The sequence below is a fragment of the Perca fluviatilis genome, chromosome 12 (genome assembly GCF_010015445.1).
Source record: "Perca fluviatilis chromosome 12, GENO_Pfluv_1.0, whole genome shotgun sequence".
Lineage (NCBI taxonomy): Eukaryota > Metazoa > Chordata > Actinopteri > Perciformes > Percidae > Perca > Perca fluviatilis.
The window spans coordinates 18,829,039-18,854,306 of record NC_053123.1 but is presented as its reverse complement, the minus strand read 5'-3'; the positions used below and the strand labels follow the sequence as shown (position 1 = coordinate 18,854,306).

General features: G+C 39.2%; 1 protein-coding gene across 1 annotated transcript; it reads left to right on the top strand.

The window, feature by feature from the left end:
• Positions 1-1,516: 1,516 nt before the first annotated feature.
• On the top strand, positions 1,517-5,018 carry slitrk5b (SLIT and NTRK-like family, member 5b). The gene is made up of 2 exons (XM_039819129.1): positions 1,517-1,752; positions 2,173-5,018. Exon 2 carries the CDS (start codon positions 2,230-2,232, stop codon positions 4,828-4,830), a length of 2,601 nt encoding a protein of 866 aa, XP_039675063.1. The 5' UTR covers positions 1,517-1,752; positions 2,173-2,229; the 3' UTR covers positions 4,831-5,018.
• Positions 5,019-25,268: the final 20,250 nt, after the last annotated feature.

The following is a 25,268-nucleotide window of genomic DNA, read 5'->3' as shown; positions in this document are numbered from 1 at the left end:
TGCACATTGTGACCCTGGATGGACAACATGAATTACTGCTGAGAGATGCGAACATATGGATGGACGCAAACCAAATGCAAAGATAGAAAATTCACACAACCAAATTAGAAAGAATATTTCATTAATATTCAAAAAATAAACACGATTTCTCTCATCCAGATGTTTGTGATGACAGCTATTTTGTGCCAGCTGCACAATTTGCTTATCATATTGCAACGAACATAAATGCTAATTTATGCAGAAATGGTGGTGTAATGATGAGGTTTAGCTAATGCTGAGACTCAAGCCTAATATGCAGCGCAAATCTCTGAAGGCAGAGGAAACAGATCACAAATGAATTGCATGCAGCCTTCATACTCTTAATATGAGCCACAGGCAGTGTCCCTGATGTGCCTGCTCTCCTCCCATGTGAGCACGAGCCAAGTGGGGAGGATGATGGATATTGCTCCATGAGGACACATCAGTATACAAGACAGTACTTGACATGTTTCCACATGGGTGCTACCGCATCAGGTGGAGAAGGGCATGACAGGTCTTTTTCTTTACCTATTGCATTTGTCACTAAACTGACACGACATCTCGTATGCAACACCAGTTCCAGTTCAGATGCTACATCTGATAAATGAAAATGAGAGAACTGAATAATTCACTCTAATACTGCTGCGAGAACTCATGCCAGAACTGTTTGGTTTTCATTAAGATTAGGTAAAAACAAACTCATTCTGTGTGACTCATAGTTTACTATTTTATTTTAATAAGCTAACAGGCAAATATTGCACATTTTGAAGAGTATTACTTGCAAGCTTTCTGCTTGATCAATGCACATCCTACCATGGCAAAGCCCTAGTGTGTTCATGCATTAGGCAGTGGATGACATGATTATTAAGGCTGTTCTGCACAGGCCATATAAGCACTTTAGTGCAGCTTTTCATGAGAAATGGAATCTGTGTGGCAGTTCATTCAAGGGTTTGCTGTTACCTGGGTATTGACTCAACAACCTCTGGCATCAAACTGGCATGGGCACCATGCAGGCCAACTTGCACTGTGACTTGATCAACAGCTTTTCTCAGGTCAGATGTCCAAAAATAGCAGCTGGGATGAAAATAAACTGCTCTGCCAGTGTGATGCTGGAAATATGTGATTTTGTATCTACCTATGTCCCCATCTACAACACATAACATTACAGGATTGACAGACAGATTATAAAAAGCTGATGTAACTTGGCATTCCGGTGAAGGTTTTGTTTCCCTGATGAATAACATGATAAGCGGTTTAACAAACCGTTTTAACACAAGAGCTCGGTGAATTATTGATACATTTTTTTGGGGACATCTTTTCGTAGGTAGGTCAACATCTTTTGGGGGGATGTATCTCGATGCTCCAGTGCGCTGATTCTTTGTGCATGAAATTACTTGACATCCTCCCGACCACCAGTGAGCGTGCGTGCGTGCGTGAGGGTCCACGGGAGAGAGAGAGAGAGAGAGAGAGAGAGAGAGAGAGTGGGAGGGAGAGAGAGAGAGCGCGAATAAGCAACTTTAGTTACCAGGCATAGCTGTGTCTCCTCCGGCACAGCGTGGTAAAAGAGAAGCATTTGGCAGTTATGGTTGATCAGCGTTTCTTTCATCCTCTCCGGTGCATTAGAGACGACGTACACACTGAATAGATCCTGTTTCCTCCTTCGTTTTGACGGATTAAAAATAAAAGATGCGCTGAAATACCCAACGAGGCTACATCTTCATCATTGTGCATGAGGTATGTATTTCTACCAGAAATTATGCTGGCTGTCTCATGTCTGACAGAGCGTGCACTGTGAAGCAGAATCTCAGCTAACCTTAATTTAGCCTACATATCTCTACATTCAAACCAATTGCATTCTGATGTCTTAACAAGCAAATGGGATGTGGCTTCCCCTTAAAGCGGATAGAGACCATTGTTCTGTGCTTATGTGTTGCTTTGACCTTGCTTTTTGTTATTTAGCCTACATAGCTTGAAGGAGTTGCTTTGTATCCTGCTTTGTTTGAGCCATTTTAAAATCAGCAGCCACAGATAGAAGTTACCCCTGGGTAACAGCAAATGAACCTTTGACTCATGCAGGATACAGCTTGTTGTGTGGAAGTTGCTTCAATTGCAGTCTGCCTGTTTGACATCACCATGTATGTCTTTTATTTCTAGATGGCATTGAGGAAACCTTAGCAGGACTGTGAGCTCGGCCATCATTTTTGCAGGAAAATGCATCTTTGGATTTCATATTTTTTGCTAAGTGCAACGTCAGTGTGCACTGTTGAGATGTTTGGCACTTATGGAGAAATATGTCAAAGACTTTGTGCCTGTGAGGAGAGAGAGGGGATTCTCACAGTGAGCTGTGAAAACAGAGGAGTTGTAAGTATCTCAGACATAAGCCCAGTGTACTTCTCCCAGTATCATCTGCTGCTTACAGGGAATCTATTGAAAAAGCTATCTGCCAATGATTTTGTTGAGTACAAGGGACTTACAATATTACATCTGGGAAATAATGAGATATCTGAAGTCGAAGCAGGAGCTTTTAATGGACTTCAGGAATTAAAACGATTGCATCTCAACAATAACAAAATTGATGCCTTGAAGGAAGAGATTTTCTTTGGCCTTGAAAGTCTGGAATATCTACAAATTGATTACAATTATATCACTCATGTTGCGCCGAATGCCTTGAGCAGACTTCGACATCTGGAGGTCCTGATTCTAAATGACAACTTAATATCTTCTCTGCCTGTGAACATTTTCCAGTATGTACCATTAACTCATTTGGACTTAAGGGGGAATCAGCTCAAAGTGCTACCCTACTCAGGTCTGCTGGAGCACATGAACAGTGTTGTGGAGTTACAGCTGGAGGAGAACCCATGGAACTGTTCATGTGAGCTGATCGCTCTTAAAACCTGGCTCGAGAGCATATCATACACAGCTTTAGTCGGCGATGTTGTTTGTGAGTTCCCTTTCCGGCTTCACGGGAGAGATCTTGATGAGGTTTCAAAACAGGAGTTGTGCCCGAGGAGAGCCATTGCTGAATACGAGATGCAACCCCTGCCACATTTGAGCACCGATGCATACTATAGGACTACGCCAGCTCATGTCACAGCCTCTTTCACCTCATCTGGGATTGCACGGTCCTCATCAAGACCCACTAAGGGACCCCACCAGTCACGCAAATTAAAATCAAGGCCCACTGCTCGCATCCCATCTAATAAACCACAGAATTATGGCCAGATTATTTCATATCAAACCAAATCCCCTGTGCCTTTAGATTGCCCAACTGCCTGCACCTGCAACCTTCAAATTTCAGACCTTGGCCTGAATGTGAACTGTCAGGAGCGAAAGATTGAGCATATCTCTGACTTACATCCCAAACCTTACAATCCCAAAAAGATGTATTTAACTGGGAATTATATCCCTGTGGTGCGTCGGTCAGATTTTATTGAGGCGACTGGATTAGATTTGCTTCATCTTGGTAACAATCGAGTTTCTCGCATACATGATCGAACATTTGGCGATTTGAAACACCTAAGAAGACTATACCTTAACGGAAATCTGATTGACCATCTTAAAGCTGAGATGTTTTATGGACTGGAGACCCTACAGTTCTTATATTTAGAATACAACGTCATTAAAGAAATTGCTTCTGACACCTTTCAGCATGTACCCAAACTTCAGCTTCTTTTCCTGAACAATAATCTCTTGAAAACCTTACCAGTGGGAACATTTAATGGCCTGACATTAGCCAGACTAAATCTTCGCAGCAACCATCTGCGATATCTGCCTGTCAGCGGCGTGCTAGATCAGCTCACGGCACTGGTGCAAGTTGATTTGTTCGAGAACCCCTGGGATTGCTATTGTAGCATACTGGAGTTGAAGATGTGGCTGGAGCAGCTTAGCACAGGCACGGTTGTAAACAATGTCATCTGTGGTTCGCCTAAAAGGCTAGCTGGGGAGGATATGAGATACATTAAGACAGCTAATTTCTGCCCTAATAACTCTGATATACTTGCCTCCATGATCCCACCCTCTGAAGAATCTTTTCCAGGCAGCACTATCACCATAGAAACATCTTTGGACTTTGACACACAATACAGTGCCATTCCTTTGTCTGTGATGATTCTTGCCCTTCTCTTCATGTTCATTGTGTCTGTGTTTGTGGCTGCAGGATTGTTCGTGGTAATGAAAAAGAGACATCAAAAGAGTCAAAACGAGCACAATAACTCCATGAATGCTTGCATTAGCTCTCTCAACATGGAATATGGCCTTTACAAAAAGGGATCCATTCCCAAAGTCAGAACATCTGCTGGACATGTATATGAGTACATACCACCTCCCACAGAGTCCACATGCAGAATTTCTGCCCAAACACCGACGGACAGCAAATCAACGGATGGATTTAGAGACTTTGACAAGTTGAGCGGCGCTTTTCTGGGTAACTCGGACGAAGAGGCAGCCAGTAATGTAATAAGCTCGGAATATAGTGCCACCACCCCAGAGCCACCTAGCAAGCCCTCCAGCTCTTACCAAGATGATCAGTGTTACTACAGAGATGTACATGAGCCTGACAAGCACACACGCTACAGCAATACATTACCATGCAGGCATGCGGCGCATTCGTCAAGTCAGTATACCTCAGACTTGGATGCAAGGCATCAATACATGCACCCAGATAGGATACAACAGACAATACTCTATTGTGCACCAAGTACTGTATATGTGGAGCCCAACAGGAGTGAGTACTGGGAACTGAAAGCAAAGCTTCATATTGATCCCGATTACCTTGAGGTTCTTGAAAAACGAACAACATTTACACAGTTTTAGGAGACTTGATATGTGGACGGTCAGCGTGGATGCATTGATGTAATGTATCCTTTTTTTTATCAGGAATCCGACCATGTTTAAAAAACAGGCAGAACTACTTTATCACCTTTATTTGTACAATACATTGTGAGCATTTCTGGGAATCTTCTGTCACATGATGGAATAATAAAACTACTAATTTTAAAGTATCACTTATCCCTTTACCCCTGTGGTGTTTAACAGTTTGGTTTAAATGTGTAAATATGAACAAGTAACCAGAAATCTGAGGCTATTATGACTCATCCCTACATAAAATACATCCTGGAGCTTGTTTCATTAACAATAATGTGACTGAGCTTTTACTCTCAAATTAGCAGCATTTCATGAGTGTTCATGAAGCATCCAGATGATATGTTTTTTTTTAAAGGTGATTTTTTTTTTTGCTTTTAAGGCCTTTATTTGATAGGACAGATTTAGGCATGAAAGGGGAGAGAGAGAGGGGGACGACATGCAGCAAAGGGCCGCAGGTTGGAACCGAGCATGCGGCCGCTGCGGTGAGGACTGAGCCTCTGTACATGGGGTGCACGCTCTACCAGGTGAGCTACCCAGGCACCCTAGATGATATGTTCTTGTTGTTTTTTACAGTTACAGTTATAAGTATGGCACCCAGTTCTGTCAAATTTATTGAAGATGAAACTCACACATGAGATTAAATCAAATTTAGTCTGTAAACGCATCTAGGAAACTGTAATACAGGGAAAAATGGAGTCAGACACATTAGGGAGGCAGTTTTACCTCCAGAATGCACAGCTCTGGGATGATCATATTAAATGTATGAGATCACAAAACTAATTCCAATGTAATATCTCAAATCACAGATTATGAGGCCAGAAAATCTCTGATCTCTTGTTTGCAGATTTGGGAGAGAATAATTAATGTATCCTAAAAATATACTGAACAGACATAAGTAATCGGTGGTGTTCCCTCGGAGCCTCCCCATCTCCAAACCAACTCACTTGTGGAGTATGGACACATGTTGCACTTGTATTTAGTTAAATATCAATGTATTGTAACTGTACTCAGAAATGTTGTAACTAAAAGATTATAATCACAGCCATATCCAGATGTATTGTAACTGAAAGAAAATGAGCTTTAAAAGGCTATATCATGCATCAAAATTATGTATTTTCTGGCAAACATACAGCTTGAAAACACACTTGTCGAAAAAGGATGAATTGGAATAAGTGTCTTAAATTTATCTGTACCACAACCAAAGTACACAAAAAAAATCAGCTCATAATATATGCAAAGTTTGCCACTCAGAGGAGTACATCAAAGCACATTCCTGTGTTTTATTGTACCATTACAACCTTTTTTTCTTTAATATATCTCTGAATACCCTTACAAAAATTGTTTTCCAGTTGCAATACATTTGAGTAGATTTGCAATACAATAAGAGTCTAATCTATCTATCTCCATATACTTCTGTTTGATATTCAGCTGAAAATATATTGGCCTCAGGCCCAAAACATATTTTAAATGACTGCATATTATGCAACTTTCTTTTCTTTCTTTTACAAAAAATGCACTATTGACTTCTACAGGTTAACAATGATGTCACTTTCTGAAATGTACAATTTGGTAACACATGTGCATATAGCCATAGAAGTAGGTTTGATAAAGTGTATACATAAAAGTACCACATGTTAAAAACGCTTGCACTATGCATAGATATATAGAGTATACTTAGACAATCTGTACAAAATGCCAACAGCTCATCCTCTCGGTCACCAACCAACACTCATAAACATGATATTTAATAATATTATCACATCCTATAAATGTTTATTTAAAATGTAACACTCATGAATATTCAGAGGTACTTTTGAACCACATTTTGGATAATTATTTTTTTCTAAAACTTTATATATTTTTAATTACACGTGTTTTAAGGGGAACACTGAGTGGATTTGTGTGTGTGTGTGTGTGTGTTGCATCACAATGAAAAAACAATGTCTCATTATTTGGCATTGTTTGTTTTCATCTGTGGGCGCATGAAATCTGGAAATTTGACTGCAATTAGTAGTGTCTCTTTCTCTCCTTTTAACGGGGGGGGGGTTATTGGTAGTGTAACAAATGTGCAAAGGTCTGCAAGAGCTTTAGCTACTAGATTAATGCACAACAAATACATGCTTGAATGGATAAAGTTGTCTAATTCATAAAAAATATGTATACGCATCATCCAGTCATAATGCAGTCAAACCAATTTCTGGGTCAATAGTATACACCTAGCAATCAGACTTTATACACAAAGTAAATTCACCTCATATGCAGTATTATGCACTGAACTTATCATCTTAACTCAGCTAATTAGAGGACATGGTGTATTTGGACCCTGTCTGCATGTCACCGTGTATTACACTGCAGCATTAGTCATGCTGTTTATCAAGTATACAGTCTTGGTTTGTTGCCTTTCACGTGTTCAGAGTCATGTTGTGATTATTTTATCATTTGAACTGTGTCTGCCCTTTGGAAATTCATCAGAAGAAATAAAATGAAGTCAACACAGTGCAGCATTATATAAACCTGCACAGGTTCGTACTTTGTTTGATGGATTTTTTTTTAATCAATATATTGCTGTGAAGTCAGTGGTGAAAACACTGTAAACCTGCACAGACAAAATGTTTTTATTGTGAGCAGTGGCCGACATTTAGTCAATTGTTTCAGTTCTGAAAATAATATATATATTTTTTAAATGTGTGGTAAATTGTGTGCAACCAAGCTAATGCAACAGATTAAAAAATAGCGCATCACAAAAAAGAAAATAATTTAGGTTGTCAGTGTATTTGAAGGAAAATCGGACACATTTATTTTTCATGATGTTTCTTTCAATTTTTAAGAATCTTGCAACTGCGTAATGGAAAAGAGTATCTACTGTATATAACAGACATTTGTAATGTTTGCTCTTTCAGCTTTTTGTTATCAATGACCAAATGCCGATATTTGTCACACGTGAGACTGCAAATACTGATAATCCAAAAATATGTTAAAGGTGCAGTAGGTAAGCCTTATAAAACTAACTTTCTGTCATATTTGCTGAAACTGACCCTATGCTCGAGTAGAACTACATGAAGCAGGTAATAAAAAAAAATGTGGCTCCTCGGGCACCACCTACAGCCTGTAGTGCGAGTTGCAAAAATCCACCACTCCCTGTTCAGATGCACCAATCATGGCCAGGGGGGGTGTCTAACTGCGTGTCAATCACTGCTCATGCACAGGCATTCATTCTCCCTTTGGGCTTTAGCGGAAAGGGGGGAGGAACTGAGAAGTTGTCGATGTTCACTTTTTTTTCCAAGTCCTGGCTCTTTGCAATTCTACCTACGGCACCTTTAAATTGAAATGTGACTATCCTGTGCATATGTGCAAATGTTTAATTTGCAAAGAAGAAGAGATCCAGTTAGTGTCTTATTCTTATTCCAACATTTATGTTTGCTTTTGTTTGTTTTGTTTGTATTTTAATATGAAACAGTGGTTTTCTATGTCATCCTCTGATTTGTAAATAGAACACTTCAGCATTTCCATGCAAACTTGCATTGGCTCTGAAAAGCAAAAAACTGGTCTCTTATTGCAGAACCACAGTACAACTAGGAATACTGTATGTGGGGTAAATATATCTACAATGTGCTGTTTCTTTAGTTGTTAGCTGATGAATAAAAGATATGCATTCATATGCCAGTGTTTCTGTGTTCCCTTCACCCTTCTAAACCATGGTGTGTGAAGTAAATATCATAGTGCACATGGAGGACAGCTTTGAAAATGTTACACAAAACCCCATTGGCATTTTTCAGAACATTACTAAAATTACAATACCCAATTCAAATGTTAAGATCAAGCCCATTGTCATGGTTTCAATTAGGCAAATGGGAATTAACGAAAGGGGCTGTGTTGCATAATCAACATTGAAATGGCATACTGTATGGTGCTTTAGTTTTGCTCAAATGATCAATTCTCTCATGTATAAATTAAATGATTATCTAATGCCTTAAGCGTTCAAACAGCTGCGCAAATATCAGTCACAGAACAGGCCTAGGGCAGTATTACAAAATGTACTTTTGGCAAATATGAGTTTCTTGTACACTTTTGAATTCCAAATGTTTGCTCTCGAGCATCTGATAGCAACAAAATGTACATGTGTTGTGTCGATTGTGATGTGCATAAAGCTGGAAAAAGGATATGTGACCTTACTGTAACTGTGAACACATCTGCATGCACATGAAGCAGACACCTGCAAATAAATTATATTCCTAGCAGACATAGCAGTATCCATGGAAACATCCAATTACCTGACACAGAAAAACAATTCTAGAGCAAGATGCACTATGCTGACACAGAGTGTGAACTAATTTGTAACTCAGATATTTAAGTGATGACTGTATGTTGCATGTAGGGTTGGGTACCGAAACTCGGTGCCAATAGGGAACCGGTGCCGACGTAAACGGTAGTAACGAGACCGAATAAGAACGAAAATTTCGGTGCCTCATTTCGGTGCTTGACTTTACACTACACCTGACAGCATGTAACGTTAGCCTACCTTTAGCTAGCAGCTGGATTAAACACCGGTAAAATGTTGACAGCTAACGTTAAACAGTGTAAAGTGTGACTGTATTTCACTGTGGAGGACTTCAACAGCGGGATGTAACAGTCTGCTCTGCAGCGCAGCAGCTGCCGTTGTCGCAATTCATAGATATACAGTATGTTTATATGGTCGGAATTAAACAACACAGACGGTGCGTTCACTTGCAGCTGCAGTTGTCGGAATTAAACAACACAGACGGTGCGTTCACTTGCAGCTGCAGTTGTCGGAATTAAACAACACAGACGGTGCGTTCACTTGCAGCTGCCGTTGTCGGAATTAAACAACACAGACGGTGCATTCACTTAAAACAGGTAGCCTCGTGGTGCATTCACAGTAATTGTAAAATACCCTTTTCCCATCTGGGGTTCAACAGCAATTTACTGGTGAAATAACTTATTGTTATTGTTATAGTTATTACATTATTATTAAATCTTTAATTTTGACCATGTCCTTAGCAATAAACAAGTCACTGACTGTTGTTTACTACCCTTATTTTTTTTCTTATTTTTTTTTTTACTTTATTGAAAAGTACCGATTCAGGCACCGTTTAGGCACCGGAACCGTTTTAAAAGTATCGATTTAGCACCGGAACCGAAAAAAAACCAAACGATACCCAACCCTAGTTGCATGTCACTAAATTGTACACATTATATATGAAAGACTAACGCTGACTTGCATGGAAAACATTGCCCTGCGTTGCATTTAGGCGTGACGGACAAATCACAGGATCTGTGTCTGAATAATGTTAATTTTAATAACCACAGTGGATCACCTTTGACTCAATATGTTTGTCAGATTGATGGTGTTATGTTGCTTAGCTGCTTGAAGACCCCAATTCTGCTGGGGAGAGGAAATTAGGGCAGATCTACATTATGTAAGCTTGAAGAGATGTGTCAGGCAGTGTGAAGACAGCATATGACTGTAAGCATTCACCAAAGGAAAAGACCTTTACTATCTGCATACATTAGGCGAGCAAACACAGTAGAAGTACCGGTGATTAAAACCTCTTAGATATGTCTCCCATCTAGCAACATATACAGTATATGTCTTCCAGTTGTTGTCTCGGACTGTGTTTCCCTGAAGCTTTGTCAGTCTTCTGTTTCACTGTGCAGCAATGTTCTGTTTCTCTCTTTCTCACTTTGCATGTGTGTGTGTGTGTGTGTGTGTGTGTGTGTGTGTGTGTGTGTGTGTGTGTGTGTGTGTGTGTGTGTGTGTGTGTGTGTGTGTGTGTGTGTGTGTTTGAATGTGTGTGTTTGAATGTGTGTGTCTGGGTGCATAAATTATTGACTCAGAGTGTATTCATTCAAGCCTCAAGGACTTCAGCCAACTAATGTGGCAATACCTTTATCCTCTCTTTTCGTCTTTTAACATTTTTGTTTCAAAATCCTTCATACAACTCACCAGCAAGGCAAAGGTTCAGTAATAATTTATGCAATACATCTTGAACATAAACAGACATTTATCCAGTGTGTCCAGTGTGCTTATATATGCTGTATGTCAAAGTAAGGTCCATTGTTTTAGATGGATTTGAAGAGAAATGTCATGCTGCTGGGGTAGAGTGGTGTTTACAAAACCCAGAGAGGGGGATTTGGAATTGGAATGTGTTCAACTTTGCCAGTATATTTACAACAACTGGAAACAGTATGTCTGAGATACACTAATATTTCTGAAGGCTTATCCAGGCTTATTACTGCCAACCTGAGAAAAGTGACAAAATCCCTCTTCATCCTCCCATTTATGGTACTCTACACTAAACATGAGAATGGTATTCTACATCAAGAAAAAAATAAAAGCTCGGCAAAAGCCGAAGTAAAATGTTGTGTTGTGAATAAAGCGAATTGATGTGTATAAGAGGCTTTCGTAGCTCTTGAGTGCTCTGTATTACAATGTCAACTGTTGGCTTTATGCATAATATCATCCTCTTAGATTTCCTGCCAGTATCCAGAATTAATAATATCCCCCAATTCAAAACTATCCACTTTGAATATCATGTTGTCCCTCCTTCAGTCACTAAGCACACTGTGCAGCTTGTATGCAACCCTGCAGAGTCACTCATCTTGCATTAACCTCTGTCCATGCCTGATATCCACCTTCTTTTTATCAACCCATTTTCCTTATGGCTCTTCAGCACATCAAGGGCATGTCCTTCTCTGTATGTTGGCCTGAAGTGTCACTATTACTGCTAACAGATCAACTGGCATACTTTAGCCTGTAATTTATAGTGCCAACAGACAGGCCTCAATGGACTTACAAATATGTTGTAAAATGTGTCTTTAAATCGAAACATTAAATCTGTTTCTTGTCTCACGGTGGGTTTATTTATAAATGTGGCACACCAGGGTGATCCAGCAGTGTCTTCTTCTGATTTGAAAAAGATGTGACCTGAAAGGGCCCTGTTTGTGTTTCCTCGTTCAGTTGAGAGAGGGAGAGACACAAATCTTCACTCTCCCTGCCAGAACAATAATGGTACTCAAGAGGAGAGACGGTTAAAAAGGACATGCATTTCTACAGAAGCAATGGCAACTGACCATTTGAAAAAAAAAAAAAAAACTGTAGGGAAAGTTTATACATTTAAGGTTAAAATCTAAGATTACTTTAACACAACCACACTGAAATGAAAACATATTTTAACAGCTAAAACAATTTATAGTCATATTTTCTATTATTTCACACAATCATTTCATAGAAGTGTCATAATTTCACACGCCAACATAAATCTGTCTTGGCTGGGAAGCTTTTGAATTAAGTGCTATGATGTGTGAGTTGACTATTACAGATAGCCCATGTACTGTGGCAGCCAGAATTTAAATGCAGCTATTGCTGCAGTGTTGCACATTTCCTTCTTCTCTCTCCTGACCATCTCATAAAACGGAACCGACAGCTGGAGGAAGGCGGCTAACCCCTCGTCTACAAATGTTCAAATGTTCAGTTTGTTCTGACAAGCAGCCGTTAATCTGACAATATTTTTCTATGGTGGGGGAGACTTAATATTTATTCCCCTAATATTTTCTATATAGACATTACATATTGTACTAAATGGTATGAGTTCACGTAACATTAATCCATAACTGTTGGGGTTTAAATCTAATAGTGGGCAATTCTACATCAGATTAATGGTAAATGGAAGTGAAAGCATAGAAAAGGTGTAGTGTAAAAAGTGTGAGGGTACACTACGCTGAAGATGCATGTTCGAAGGTTAATCGGTTTGTGAATGTGGTGCACCTTAGCTGTTAGAAACTGAATTCACTGAATTCACAATTGTGCCAATTTCCGTTTTTAATTTCAATTCAATAACACATTGTTTTTTTTCTTTTAAAGTTTCGGGAAAAATGTATAATTTCTTAATTTCTTAATGGAGTCTTGTCATGTTTGATTATAACTATACCACAAACCACATTTAGGCAATATGAGTAAAAGCCATTTTACATGTTAATCTTTTTTCAGAAATGCATTATTTTCGCCCTGGCACGGTGTCAGCTTAATGATGCGAGCTGATATGGATTTGGTTTCCTACTCAAGGACACTGCAGCTGAACAGACACTTGGGGTGACAGGGGAACCTACTGTGACCCTTATCACCGTGAATGCTTTTGGCTTCTTGTTCAGTAACTTCACGGCACAGGATATGGTTTATAAAACTGCATCATAAACCATGACATGTCAGACACAGGCTACTGTCCACTTAAATCACTGTTCTCTTAAAGCAAACGTGTAAATACCTTCTAGTTATTCCTCTGTTTTTGTGTTTTCCTTATCTCTTTTCCTGTGTTGCCTTCCATTGGCCACCATTACTTACAACACCCAGTAGTTTGTGTAACTTTTCTATAATAGCAGCACTGTAAAGCTAAGTCTGAGTCTGCAGTTTCATTAATCATATGTATAACCACATGTTTCAGAGAGATATAGAGACATTTATGGATATAGCATTGTCTACAAACACTAGTACTAAAATGTTCCTTTCTGTTTAGTTGGTGACAACTCAGACACTATTATATTTAAACTTGAAGATAAGTTTTTAAGCAGTTTACAGTTCAAGGCACATCAAGGCTCTCACGTTATAGGCTACTCAACTCTCGTGACAGGCTGAAAGTGTGCTGTGGTTCCTAAAAGCACTTTTCCGTGTTTCTGTCTCGCTTCGCTGTGAGTATCCTTGTGGGATTTACAACAAGCTACAATGGGTCCAGACAGATGGCAAGGTGGGGGTGTTGGGTAACCATCTTCTGAACCCCAGGGAGCACTGCCACATACAAGCTGTCAAACAAATATCTTCACCCAGAGTTTTCTTTGTTATAATATAATGAGATCCTGACTTTGACTCTCATTTTCACAATTGTTCAGACGTCCAAAAGAACTGTGAATACAAATCCTTAGTTCTCGTTACAGAGTTTATGCATACACTCCCTTATTAATTATATTATTGTTTTGCCAACAGCATCTTCATATCTTCTATGAATGCATCGGGGAAACGAGGCCATCGGGAATTTACATAAAGTGAAGTAGCAAATAGGTCATGAATATCATTAATATTCAAAAAGAAGCACTTCAAAGAGTGGTAACTCAATGCCTCAGCATTACCTACATTTGACCATTCATATCTTTCCTCATTAACTACACTGGGAAGCATTATTTGCTGAAGGCTGTGTACTGCGGGCTGGTGGCAAGTGCATCAAAACAGTTCTTTCAAGTTCTTCCTTGTGTTAAATATCGTGCAACTACACAACTCCTAACAAACCAAAAGACTGAAAAGACCCGCTGCCAGTACGTGTCAGCTGTGGTAATACTGATGAAGCTCATAGCAATTTATGTAAGACACTACTTCAGTGGTTCACTGTTGACTGGATAATTGACAGGCTATTGTTGGTTGACTGCCAAGATATCCCAGAATTCCCAAAAGACATGTCAAATTTGTCCAGTCAACCATTAAAAGACTTCACCAGTTTTGACAAGTATTGTTTAACTTTTCTACAAAAAAAACGTTTGCCTTTTGAATAATTTGAAAGAAGTCATAATGAAATAAATTATGTTGCTTGCTCTGTTATACCTAATAACTGTAACCCTAACAACAGCAACCCCTTTTTCAGCCCGCCCACACATTTACCTGTTTCCCATTTCCCTAATCAGCCTGGCAGTATATACATCCTTGCCAGATTATCTAGTTTGCATCTGCTGTAGCGTCCCAGCCTTTACAGTCAAATCAGGCATACTTATCCAGGCAGGAGGAAACCTGCCTGGATAAGTATGCCTGATTTGACTGTTTGCCTGGTTATGGCCCTTGCCTGCTTTTAGAACTTGGTAAAACCTCTATTAAATTTAAGATGGTTAACAAACCCACATTTTTAGCAGCCATTCAATTTGGACCAGACTTTCATGTCCCCCTCAGGATGAATTGTAATCACTTTGGTGCACCATTAACTTTTGCAAACTAGAAAATGTTGAAACTAAAGCATTTAAATAAAATGGTGAACAGGAATAACATTATACCTGCTAAACATCAGCACGTTAGCATTGTCAATGTGTTGCCATGCAAGCTTTATTTAGCTCAAGTACAACTTCATAGAGGTACTAGCATCTTGTTCTGTCATGCATTCTTTAAACAATATAAATGCTTAATGTGATGCTTTACCTGTGATAAAAAAGACATTGTGTCATTGTCAAGGTAGAGAATGGCACCACAAATGCTTTCAAACCTTTTTTTAATTATTAACATATCTAAAAACACAATGCAGTAAAGGATATGAAATACTGGCTTAACTCTAAGTTCACAAACAAAACAAAAAACTAATGCCATATAGGTTAGGTTAACACAAAAATGGTTCAGAACATCACATCCAAAGAGAACACTGCCAATCCCTGATGAATCTTGAACATAGCAGCATCTGCTACTACTGCAGCATCAGCTATAGCAACTCACTAACACTCTCCGTCTCGCTCAGCACAGCATTCAGCCATAGTGACAGTGAAGAGAAAAGAACATATCCTTTACTAGTAGGCTAGTTGAAACATTGTGACTGTGATGGCCTTATTAGAAAGATCAAATAACATTTTTTAATGTTTATGAAACCCAAAGCAAGATAGCAGCTTAACAGTGTGTGTAGGAATATAGAGAACAAGACTTGTAATGACTGAATGGCAATCTAGTTGCAGGTCTGTATTTGTGTTTGTGGTCACAGAAGAATGTGAGCTTACCACTAGGCACGGACACACTTCTCTACTCTTGAAAATACAGTACATTCTTGTGGCGACACACTCAGGTGTAAACTAAGTGATAGCCCCTCTGGAAAGCATGAACAAAAATATTTGCATCTATTTTGTAATACCCTGCAGAGCCACCTGCTGCAGCTGAGCACACTGAGTGTGTGAGGAACCTCCAGGAGAGCTGTTTTGGGTTGAATGCGGCTCCTCTGCATGGCAAACTAATTTAAAGGCAATATAGATTTAAGATAAATACAACATATTTAACAATGTGTGTTACCAATCAATTTCCACACTGATTTGCAATGTGAAACTTATAAGAATGTAAGATGAATTATTCAAAGACACTATTTTAGATTCCACAATGTCTGTTAATAATTCATCACAGATCCTGCATATTTGAAAATACCTGAGTTTGTGGGGAGTTTTACATGCGTATTCAAAAATTCTGAATTGAACAGAGCATGTTTTTAGGAAATTAAAGAACGATATGTCCTTTTGAGTCTGCGTGCTTTTAAATGTCATGCAATGAATACTCCAAGACCTTTGAAAGATAGCAATTAATTCCTAGACAATGAGCTGAACTCACACGAGCAGATTCCGACTTCCTCCCCTTTAATCAGAGTGTTGATTGTGATTTTGATGGGTCCTTTTACCCACAGGGGGGGGGGTTCTCCCACTGGTTATAACACAGTTAAACTCCTCACCTAGCCACTGGCTACCAGATCAAAGCAACATCCACTCACAGGAAAACAGTCAAGCAGGGAAAAGGTTGGTTGCTATAGCAACTTATACCACTTCTTGTATGGTCTCACACTACAATGTTATTATTAGGACAGAAGCATATTAACTACATTAATCAGCTAAGCCCCTGCTCGTACAGCAACAACACCTGCTGTGATGATTGCAGGTTTTGTTTATGGACTATTATTTAGTCACAGATATTACAGACAGTAATAAACATAAACATATTGTCCCTTCGCTATAGAAAATATATTTTTAGATATTTCTCATTAGATGAGAAATACGGTATGGTTCAATTCAAATTATTAATCTTTGAACATGAGATTTTTTCATGCATGTATGTATAAATCACATGTTCCCTGCATTTTCCCTGCATGTGTCCTTCTCTCCCTCCCAGGAAACTGGATTTCTATGGCACAGGAGGATGGCAACATCAAATATTCACACTTGGATTTGCCACACGCAAAATAAGAGCGTCCTTGGATGTCTGACATCTCCTGTATAATTAAGTTGTTGGGATTAAAGCAGGAATGGAGAATAATCAGCAGCAGGATATGTTGATAAGCAATAAGCCACAAAGACAGAAATGATTAAAACCCCTTTCTGATCAGAAGGTCCCATAATGCATCAATCCTCATAAATGAGGTCAACCTCTTTGGGTTGCCATACAGTCACATCCATTAAATATGTGGTTTTGACAGCTGTAGAAACCTGTGTTGGCTTAGAACGGTGCATAAGCAGAACAGTGAGAGAGAAAGACAGCAATAAATGTCCTTCATTTGTACAGAGAGTCATTGATTTTAGTTTGTTATTTCTGAGAATGTAAAAGAGTAGGTCTGTGCTGTACAATACAAGACTGAACTGCAGTTTCTCTAAGACTTGACATTTCTGGGAAACTTAAAATAGCTAGTATTTTTCAATCTCTCTTTTGAATGTGAATCGTCCTGACTATGTTTTGGTTGTGTGACCTGATATTTGTCCTTTCCCTTGTTGTAGCACCTCTTATTTGCTGTCCACTTTGGCCTTTTGATAGCTGAGCACCCATTTAAAATGTTCCTCTCAGTCCGATTGCTGCACTTTGGCACCTACTGTAGCAAAGAAAAATGTCCTTTTTGCACACCACTTCTGTCAGAATGGCCATTAGTCATTATTTGTCGTTAGGTGGGTATGGATATGAGGCAGTACTGTAGATTTACTGTAACTGTGAGTCTACACTGTAAATATGTACCATTCCATTGCCATGGTCATGAAATGGAAATGTTCTACAATAATGTGCAGCATAGCACAATGTTTTTGCATTGTCAAGGCAATGTGAATGTACTGTAAGAATCATCAATTATTTATAAAAGGAAGTTGGAACATTGGAAAGATTTTAAATTTCTCTAGCTCTTGTATCAACTGTCTTCCCCAGTATTCCTCTTGCTGATATAATGTGTGTTCGAAATAATGTAATAAATCATTATGCAATAGTTAACCCATCACTTTAAATTTGTCTGCCAGGGTTACTAGGGTCTAATTACAGACTAAAATATGTATTCCCATTAAGCAGAAGATGGTTCCGTGTGCTTAAAAGCAAGGGATGTAGACACATTTAATTCAGGCTAAGGGTTTGGCTCGGTCGAACACCATTAAAAGATAATATACTTCTTCATTTCATGAGACAAATTCTGATTACACTATTGCAGCATTTTGACATTCTATCTTATGGTAAATACAACTTTGAGATCAAAAACACATCAAGAAACTGGTTTTATCTGGTTTTTCATGGATGGATGTTTGTTCCAGTTCCTGATGTTGCAATTCCTGCATCACCTCTTTGTGACATTTCTGCTTCTATTTATGATAGCACTGAATATTACACTCATACGTGACATACATACACTATACATTTGTCAAACAGAAGAACTCCATGTCCTAGAGTCTCATTCCAACTGCCAACATTAAATATAGCCACATAGGCTACTGATATTAACCAGGCTTGATGAGCTTCTACAGTAGTGTGAAAGAAATAAAAAAGGCAGGATAAACATAAACATGATGAGAAGAGCCTTTCAGTAATCTGTGCCATTGCTATCTTTTATGTGATGACTCAATGTTCTTGAATAGACTTACAATTTATTCAACACTCTGCAATTGCTCTGTATCCTTGTGCTTCTGGTGCACTGAGCTTTAGCTAAATGTGCCCAAAATAAGGATGTCATTGATTCTTTCTAAAATTGCAGCTCCTGGTCTGTCCATTGCAGCTGTTTCTCATCTTCACCCATCCTGCAGAGTAAGCATCATGAATCCTGATATGCGTCAGACTGAAGTTTCAATGCAGTGACTCAGCTGTTGTTGAAAGTTTTTAAGTGCTAATAATTGAAAGAGAATATATGAACCCATGTAATAAACATACAAAGAATAAAGCCATCTATTCATCTGAAGCTTTTAAAACAAGCTTGCAAGATGTTTTTGATATTCTTTTGTATCCCTTGGGAATGTCCTCCGTGTTCAAAGCCACACATGTAGGTACTTAATGTGTACTAATGGAGTGTTTTCCTTATATGTATGTATATTAAATGTTTTTGCTTTTCTTTTTTCATTTTATGAGTGTAATTAGGAACAATAATTTCAAGGTTGATTTTCACAGTTTATACTTTAAAGCTGCACTAATCAGTATCTTATATTACAGGTTTCCATTTTTAGATAAAAAAAAAAAAAAAAAAAGATTGTAGTATTGTAATTTGCATAGTGACAAACCAAGAATTTATCACCGGACTCAACAGTCCCCCTCAGCTCTATGGAGCATCTTTCAACTGATTGTTTTGGTTTTAGCCGGAAACTGTTACTGCTCTTTAACCTTGTTTCCAGCAGCAGCAGGCAGCTGCCTACCCAGCATCAAACGGCAGACAGACACTGTTAGCAACAAGCTGGTGAACAGCATTTAGTAGCTGAAGAGCCATATATTTCCCTTGGGGTTGGTCGAGACCAAAACAGAGTGTATCAGAGGGTGAGTGAAAATTGTATTTTCCGTATATTGTCCAGGTGTATGCCACAACTTGATATGAGTAAGAGGGTAACTTTCAACCAGCGGGAAAAGCAAAGACACCTTGGGTGGCTACTCTGCCAGAAATGCGACAGAAGCTGCATATCTGTATACAGCGCACCCATACACAGTGGCGCAAAAAGTGGGTATGCACTATAAGAGGCGCATAGGGGCGCAGCACCATGGGGGGCGCCAAAGCAATGGTAAAACACAATAACAAAATTATTTTTTTAATGTGTATGTAGCTGCTGTTGTGCATTTCTGAATCATTTCTGCATTTCCTCAATGTTATTATATAACATTTTAGAGGAATAACAGGCTAGAGTAGGCACCCTGTCTCATAAGATTCCATCATAGAATGTTGACATAGAAGAGGGAGCGGGGAGCGGGTGGGCGCCGTGAGCGCCAAGCAAGCAGGTACGAGCTCTGGGTACGAGTAGTGAGTTGTCGTCTATGGAAAAAGATGGGTAAATCAAAACAGCTGTCGAATGCTAAAAATAGAAAAAGAAAGAGGGAAAAGGAGATGACATGTCAAGCAGTTAAATAAGTGGATGGTGAAAGGCAACAGGTAGGATTTAAAGTGTGTAACGTCTGTGCTTGGAGGTTTGCAAATATTCATGTTAAAATACAAAATGTGAATGTAATTTCAATAGCAGCATAACCTTACTGCATAATAGTTGTCTTATCTGATGCCATCACTAGGCTGAGTTAAGAATTGAATTTAGGCTGCTATATTTAACAGTGAGTTCATTTCATTCAGTTGTGAGGATGGTGGATCAGGAAAGACAGGGGAGGCAACAGGTAGGTCTAACATTAGGTGGAAGTGTAGGGGGAGCCACTTGATACCAACAGATTCATTTGTTAATATTATTAATATGGAACAACTAATGAAAAATCTATTAGATAATGTTTGTTTGACAATATGTCTTAGTGGAGAAGAACACAGGCAAGGAGTGAATGAGACAGGCATGAGGTCGACGATGGCATCACATAGAGATGAGACCAGTAATGACATCAGGTAGGAGTTCTATTAGTTAGACTGCACAAAACTAAATGTCCAGTGGGGTTGGACGTTTGGATTTTTTTTTGTTTGGGGGGGGGGCAAAATTGTTGCTGCATACCCCTCTGTCACTGGGTAGTTGCGCCCCTGCCCATACAAACTGTTTTGATAAAGAAGACACCAGTGTCACCTGACACCGACTTTATCACATCCAAAATGCATCCATCATTTCCCATGAATCCCTTGTGCGTAGGTAGCAAATTTGAATCCCACAGCAAGGCAGACTCTACTAACAACATGAAACTACAATGTAGAGAGGCTATTACAGTGCGCAAATACACAAAACGGCTTTTGCTGGGGGAAAAATGCCAGCTATAAATAGTAGCAAAATTGGGATTTGATATAATGACAAACTTCAATATTATAACTTTAAGATCCCTCTGCAAATGCCAACGGGGATCTGTATTACAGTGACTCTGCTGTGCACTTCCACTGTGTTTAGTGAGCTTACATGAATCCTGATTTGAGCAGTAATGATCTGTGTGACCAAATGATATGAGTAGAGGGACAGCAATGTGGTTATGCAACACAATGCTGCCGTTATCTTGAACGTATCTTACACATAATGTTAATTAGCTTGAAAACACAGAACTGTTTTCCCTTCCAATACCTTCATCTTTTACAAGCTTGCTAAAAATAGCCCCTGCAGTATGATCGAGGGGATTTTTAATCACAACAGCGCTTTAGTTACTGGAATTTCTTCTTTGCAAATTATTATTTATATTGAACTTTTGAACTGAGTAACCAAGCTGCATATTATCATTATTTCTGTTGTTTATGTTCAACCTTCTTTCTTTAATGTGCCTTCTGGTCATGATGGATCCTCTCATGGGCCAAATGTTTCTATTGATAGCATCTATTAACTAATTTCATCATGAGAAGTAAGATTTGCACTTAAATGGAAATCTTTAGCATCCTACTGCTGTGCCATTTCAAATGCTTTAATAGAATGTCAGTGTCCCTGGTTAAATGGTCATATAATATATTTCTATGGGAGATTAGCTTAATAGTGCATGGCATTGTCTCTATTTATTTTTTAAGATGCCAAAAATATAACACTAATAATCCAAATTAAGCCAAATCCACTGTGTTCTTGAGGTGAAAAGGTTGATCTCCTATTAAACGAAGAACCAAGCAGCAAATCTTGAACTTGGTTAAGTTAATAAAGGACTAATAGCAGCAAAGACAAGGGCTGAATGCAAACACTCCCTATCAGTCGCATCCATGCAGCAGTTGGTTTAGCAGAGTGTGTGTGTCTGGAATCTTAAAGGCAAGGATCCAGACACATTATTGAATGCCACCGAAGGGGTCAGAAAGGAAGTGGCACTGAGAGGGGAGGGTGATACAGAGACATTCAGGAGTAGTTAGTCCCATCATCGTGCAAAAATTGTGATAGGGTTCATTTGTCATCACTCTCCAGGGACATTTTCACTCAAACTTGATTAAGTCTACAGAGTGGATTTTGTAGCAGGGGTGTTGCATAGATGCTTAACGAATATGTGACATCAGGATTTGTCTGTCTCATACAATAAGCTAAGTTAAGGACTTTTAGCAGACAGACAGTAGTATCTCTATGTTGAGATAATTTAAGAAAAGTTGATGCAAATTTAGGAAACATTCAGGCTGCGCTGGATTAGTTTCCTGGCTGAGAAAAGCAAAAGAATTGAAATGCAAATAAGACAGGGATTACTGAGAGAGCATTCACTCCACCAGAGCCTGCTCCATTAATGGGTGAAATACTGGTCACGTTTGACAATAGTGTCTAAGCCTAATGGTGATTCTCTAGTTACTTTTGTTTCGTTGTGTTGTTGCATAGCAGTATGACAATATCATTCCGTGTCTCTCTCTTATAGCAGGTTAACTCACTAAATTCCTTGTTTTTAGTGAGTCATGAACGTGAATAAGAGAACGTTTAGCACCTCGCTTGGTAGATTACTCAGAATACAATATAACATCAACACAATGATCCAATCTAAGCTGATAATCATTCCCATTACTCCACACACTCTGATCAAACTAGTGCAATGTGGCAGGCAGTCCCTTTTCCCCAAACATGTTTGCCCTTGTTAGCGTCGACCTGAAAACATAGTAGAGCTGACACACAACATCAGTGAGAGAGGTAATGTTTTCTCCCTACATAGATAAGGGATTTATTTGGCTATCCAATGAGTTGCAATTGAATCCAAAGAGAATGGTGCTAAATGAGAAACTGAATCATCTCAACTTCAAAAGAATCCTTCCTGCACACCCACAAGTGTGAAATTTGTAGCTGCGGGGATGGCACTGACTTGAAAGTGCCTACATGTGAATTCTCTTTTATAGTTTTTCTGATCTGTGAAGAATAGCAGAGGTATTTATTGACTCGTCTCTACCTTGTTAAAATGTATTTACTGCAGTTGAATGTGCTTCTGTCTCTTTTGTTGTTTCTGCAAATAAATTATGCTGTTGAAAGCAAAATTTTAAATAAATGTTCCCTTTAATGTTATTCTGCTTGTTAAACTGTTTATCTGAAGACAGAGACGCACACCTTGCATTTGTATTAATGTGAGTTACATGAACATATTCTACAAACATATCAAGAAATCATGGGACTATTTCATAATTTTCAGTCAGACATAATGTGCTGTTTCCTAAGTTGAGAGTGCCCTCTGCTGGCAAATTGTAATATCTCTCTATTCATTCATTTCCCTCTTACTCTTCCTGATCAGGGAGCACCAGAGCAACCACAATGTCCCTTTTCACAGCAGCCTCCTCCAGCTCCTCCTAAGGGGGTCATCAAGCGCTCCCACGCATGCTGGCAGATGTAGTGTTGATTGAATTTGTCTCGCCCACTGCACATTTCCTTTTACTCCCTTTATACCACTTGTCTCCCACTTACAGTCCACGGTCTCCCATCAGCAAGTGACTTAAAGGAAGTGAGGGAAGCAGACAGAAGTGAAGAGAATCAGGGCAGTTTGTTTGTCACCAAAAGTCTGTGTCCATTATTTAAGTAGTCCAAACTTAAATATTCAGTCCAATAACCAATTATTAAACCAACTGATCCAAATGCTGTCTAGGTTTCTACTTCCCATTGCACTGCATCAACAAAGAGATATGAAGTGCATGGGGCAAATACATGCAATACAATTGTCTACCTTTAGTCTTGAAGCTGTAGCATCATCTCTTTAATTCTCTAAGCTAGTTGTGTCTGGGCATTAATGGGCATTCTATTAAAAAAATCTCCCTGCAGGATTGTCTTGCATTTTCTTGAGACAATGCCTGATAATCGGAGACCTTGAAGCTGATTTTGTCTTCTATTAGGACAACTGGCAAGGTGGAAGCACTAACATCGGTTTCTGGGGGAAGGAGGGGAAAGGAGAAACCTTTTAAGAGGAACACAACACCTGTAGTCTCTCCAGTGTGTCCGTACACCAAGGTCTTATCCCAGATTTTTCAAAGAATAACAAGGATATCCTGCTTACGGATGTTCCCGAACCTGGATATGACATGGTTATGCATTTGAAAGCCTATGAAATAAAACAAATGTCCATCAACTGAAAATCTAGTTTGTCTTGCTTTTCCGAAATGTCCAAAGTGGTGTTTTTGCATGTTTTATTTCTACAAACATATTTACATTACTACAATAGTTAATAGTAGATGGTGAGTTGCGATGGGAGGTGTCTCAGACCTTGGGCTGTTGAACTGCATTGCATTCAGAAGTAATGTCAGAAAAATGAAACCAGAAAAACTTTGTGAATATGACAGCTCTTTACAATATAAATCTGCTCAACAACCCACTTGTGTTGTTCTACTATTCTTACTGTAGCTAACCCCAAGCTTTAAGCCCCTGAGGTGCTGTTCCACGGGTAGAGTAATTGACACACATTTTACCTTTTTGATCAATGAAAGTCCAAGTCATATTTGCAGTTAAAACCATTGGTTCCATTTATTTCCATGAGATCTTAGTTGGGTTTCCAGACAAATCACTGCTTGTATGTATGCCTGTGTAGTGTTGTGGTGTTGGTGTACGTGTGGTCAAAAACTGTATGTGCTGCCGGGTTGCACCCAAGGAACCAAAGATTGGTTCCTATTTATACCAAGGGCACTAACTGGCTTACACTTACACTTCATGTTTACACAAGGTGATAAAAACAACATCCTAACAATCATGTGTCAAAAACCAAGGACAATATCTTTATTCCTCTAAACTACAGATAAAAATACAAATAGTGACATCTGTGAACATTCCCTAATCCTGCTAGCCTGACAAGCCAGGAACTCACCACTGACAGGGCTCAATCCGAGGGGCGGGATAAACGGTTGTCTTTCAAATTCCCTCTGCATGCAATAGGATAGCGCTACAACCAGGCAGAGCAACGAAGAAGGTAGCGGAGCTAGTTGATAGATTAAACTTTTGCCGTATCTGGTTGGTAAAACTCTGAACACATCTTCCTTTTTTAAGAATGACTTCAGTGCCGTTCTTTGTTCTTTTCTCAAAGAAAAGCTTAACTCCAAGTCTTCCAGAAGACCGCTGTTCCCAGCAGCAGCAGCCATAAGCCCACCCACCGACTCTATACACGATGTGATTGGCCTGACTAGAGTTTGGTTTGTCCAGCTCGCAAGCCAACGGAGAGTGCCTAGACCCCCCTGGCTGCAAATTAAATTTGCTGCCGCTAGGATGCGTCTAGATTTCTAGACTATAATCCTGCTACAGAAATGGGACGGCCAGATAACTTCCAGAGCAAAGTCATCTAATAACGGCTCGGAGGAGTCAAACATGGGAACATCAATTGTAGTTCAGTCTGATAGGACTCATCTGCCAGA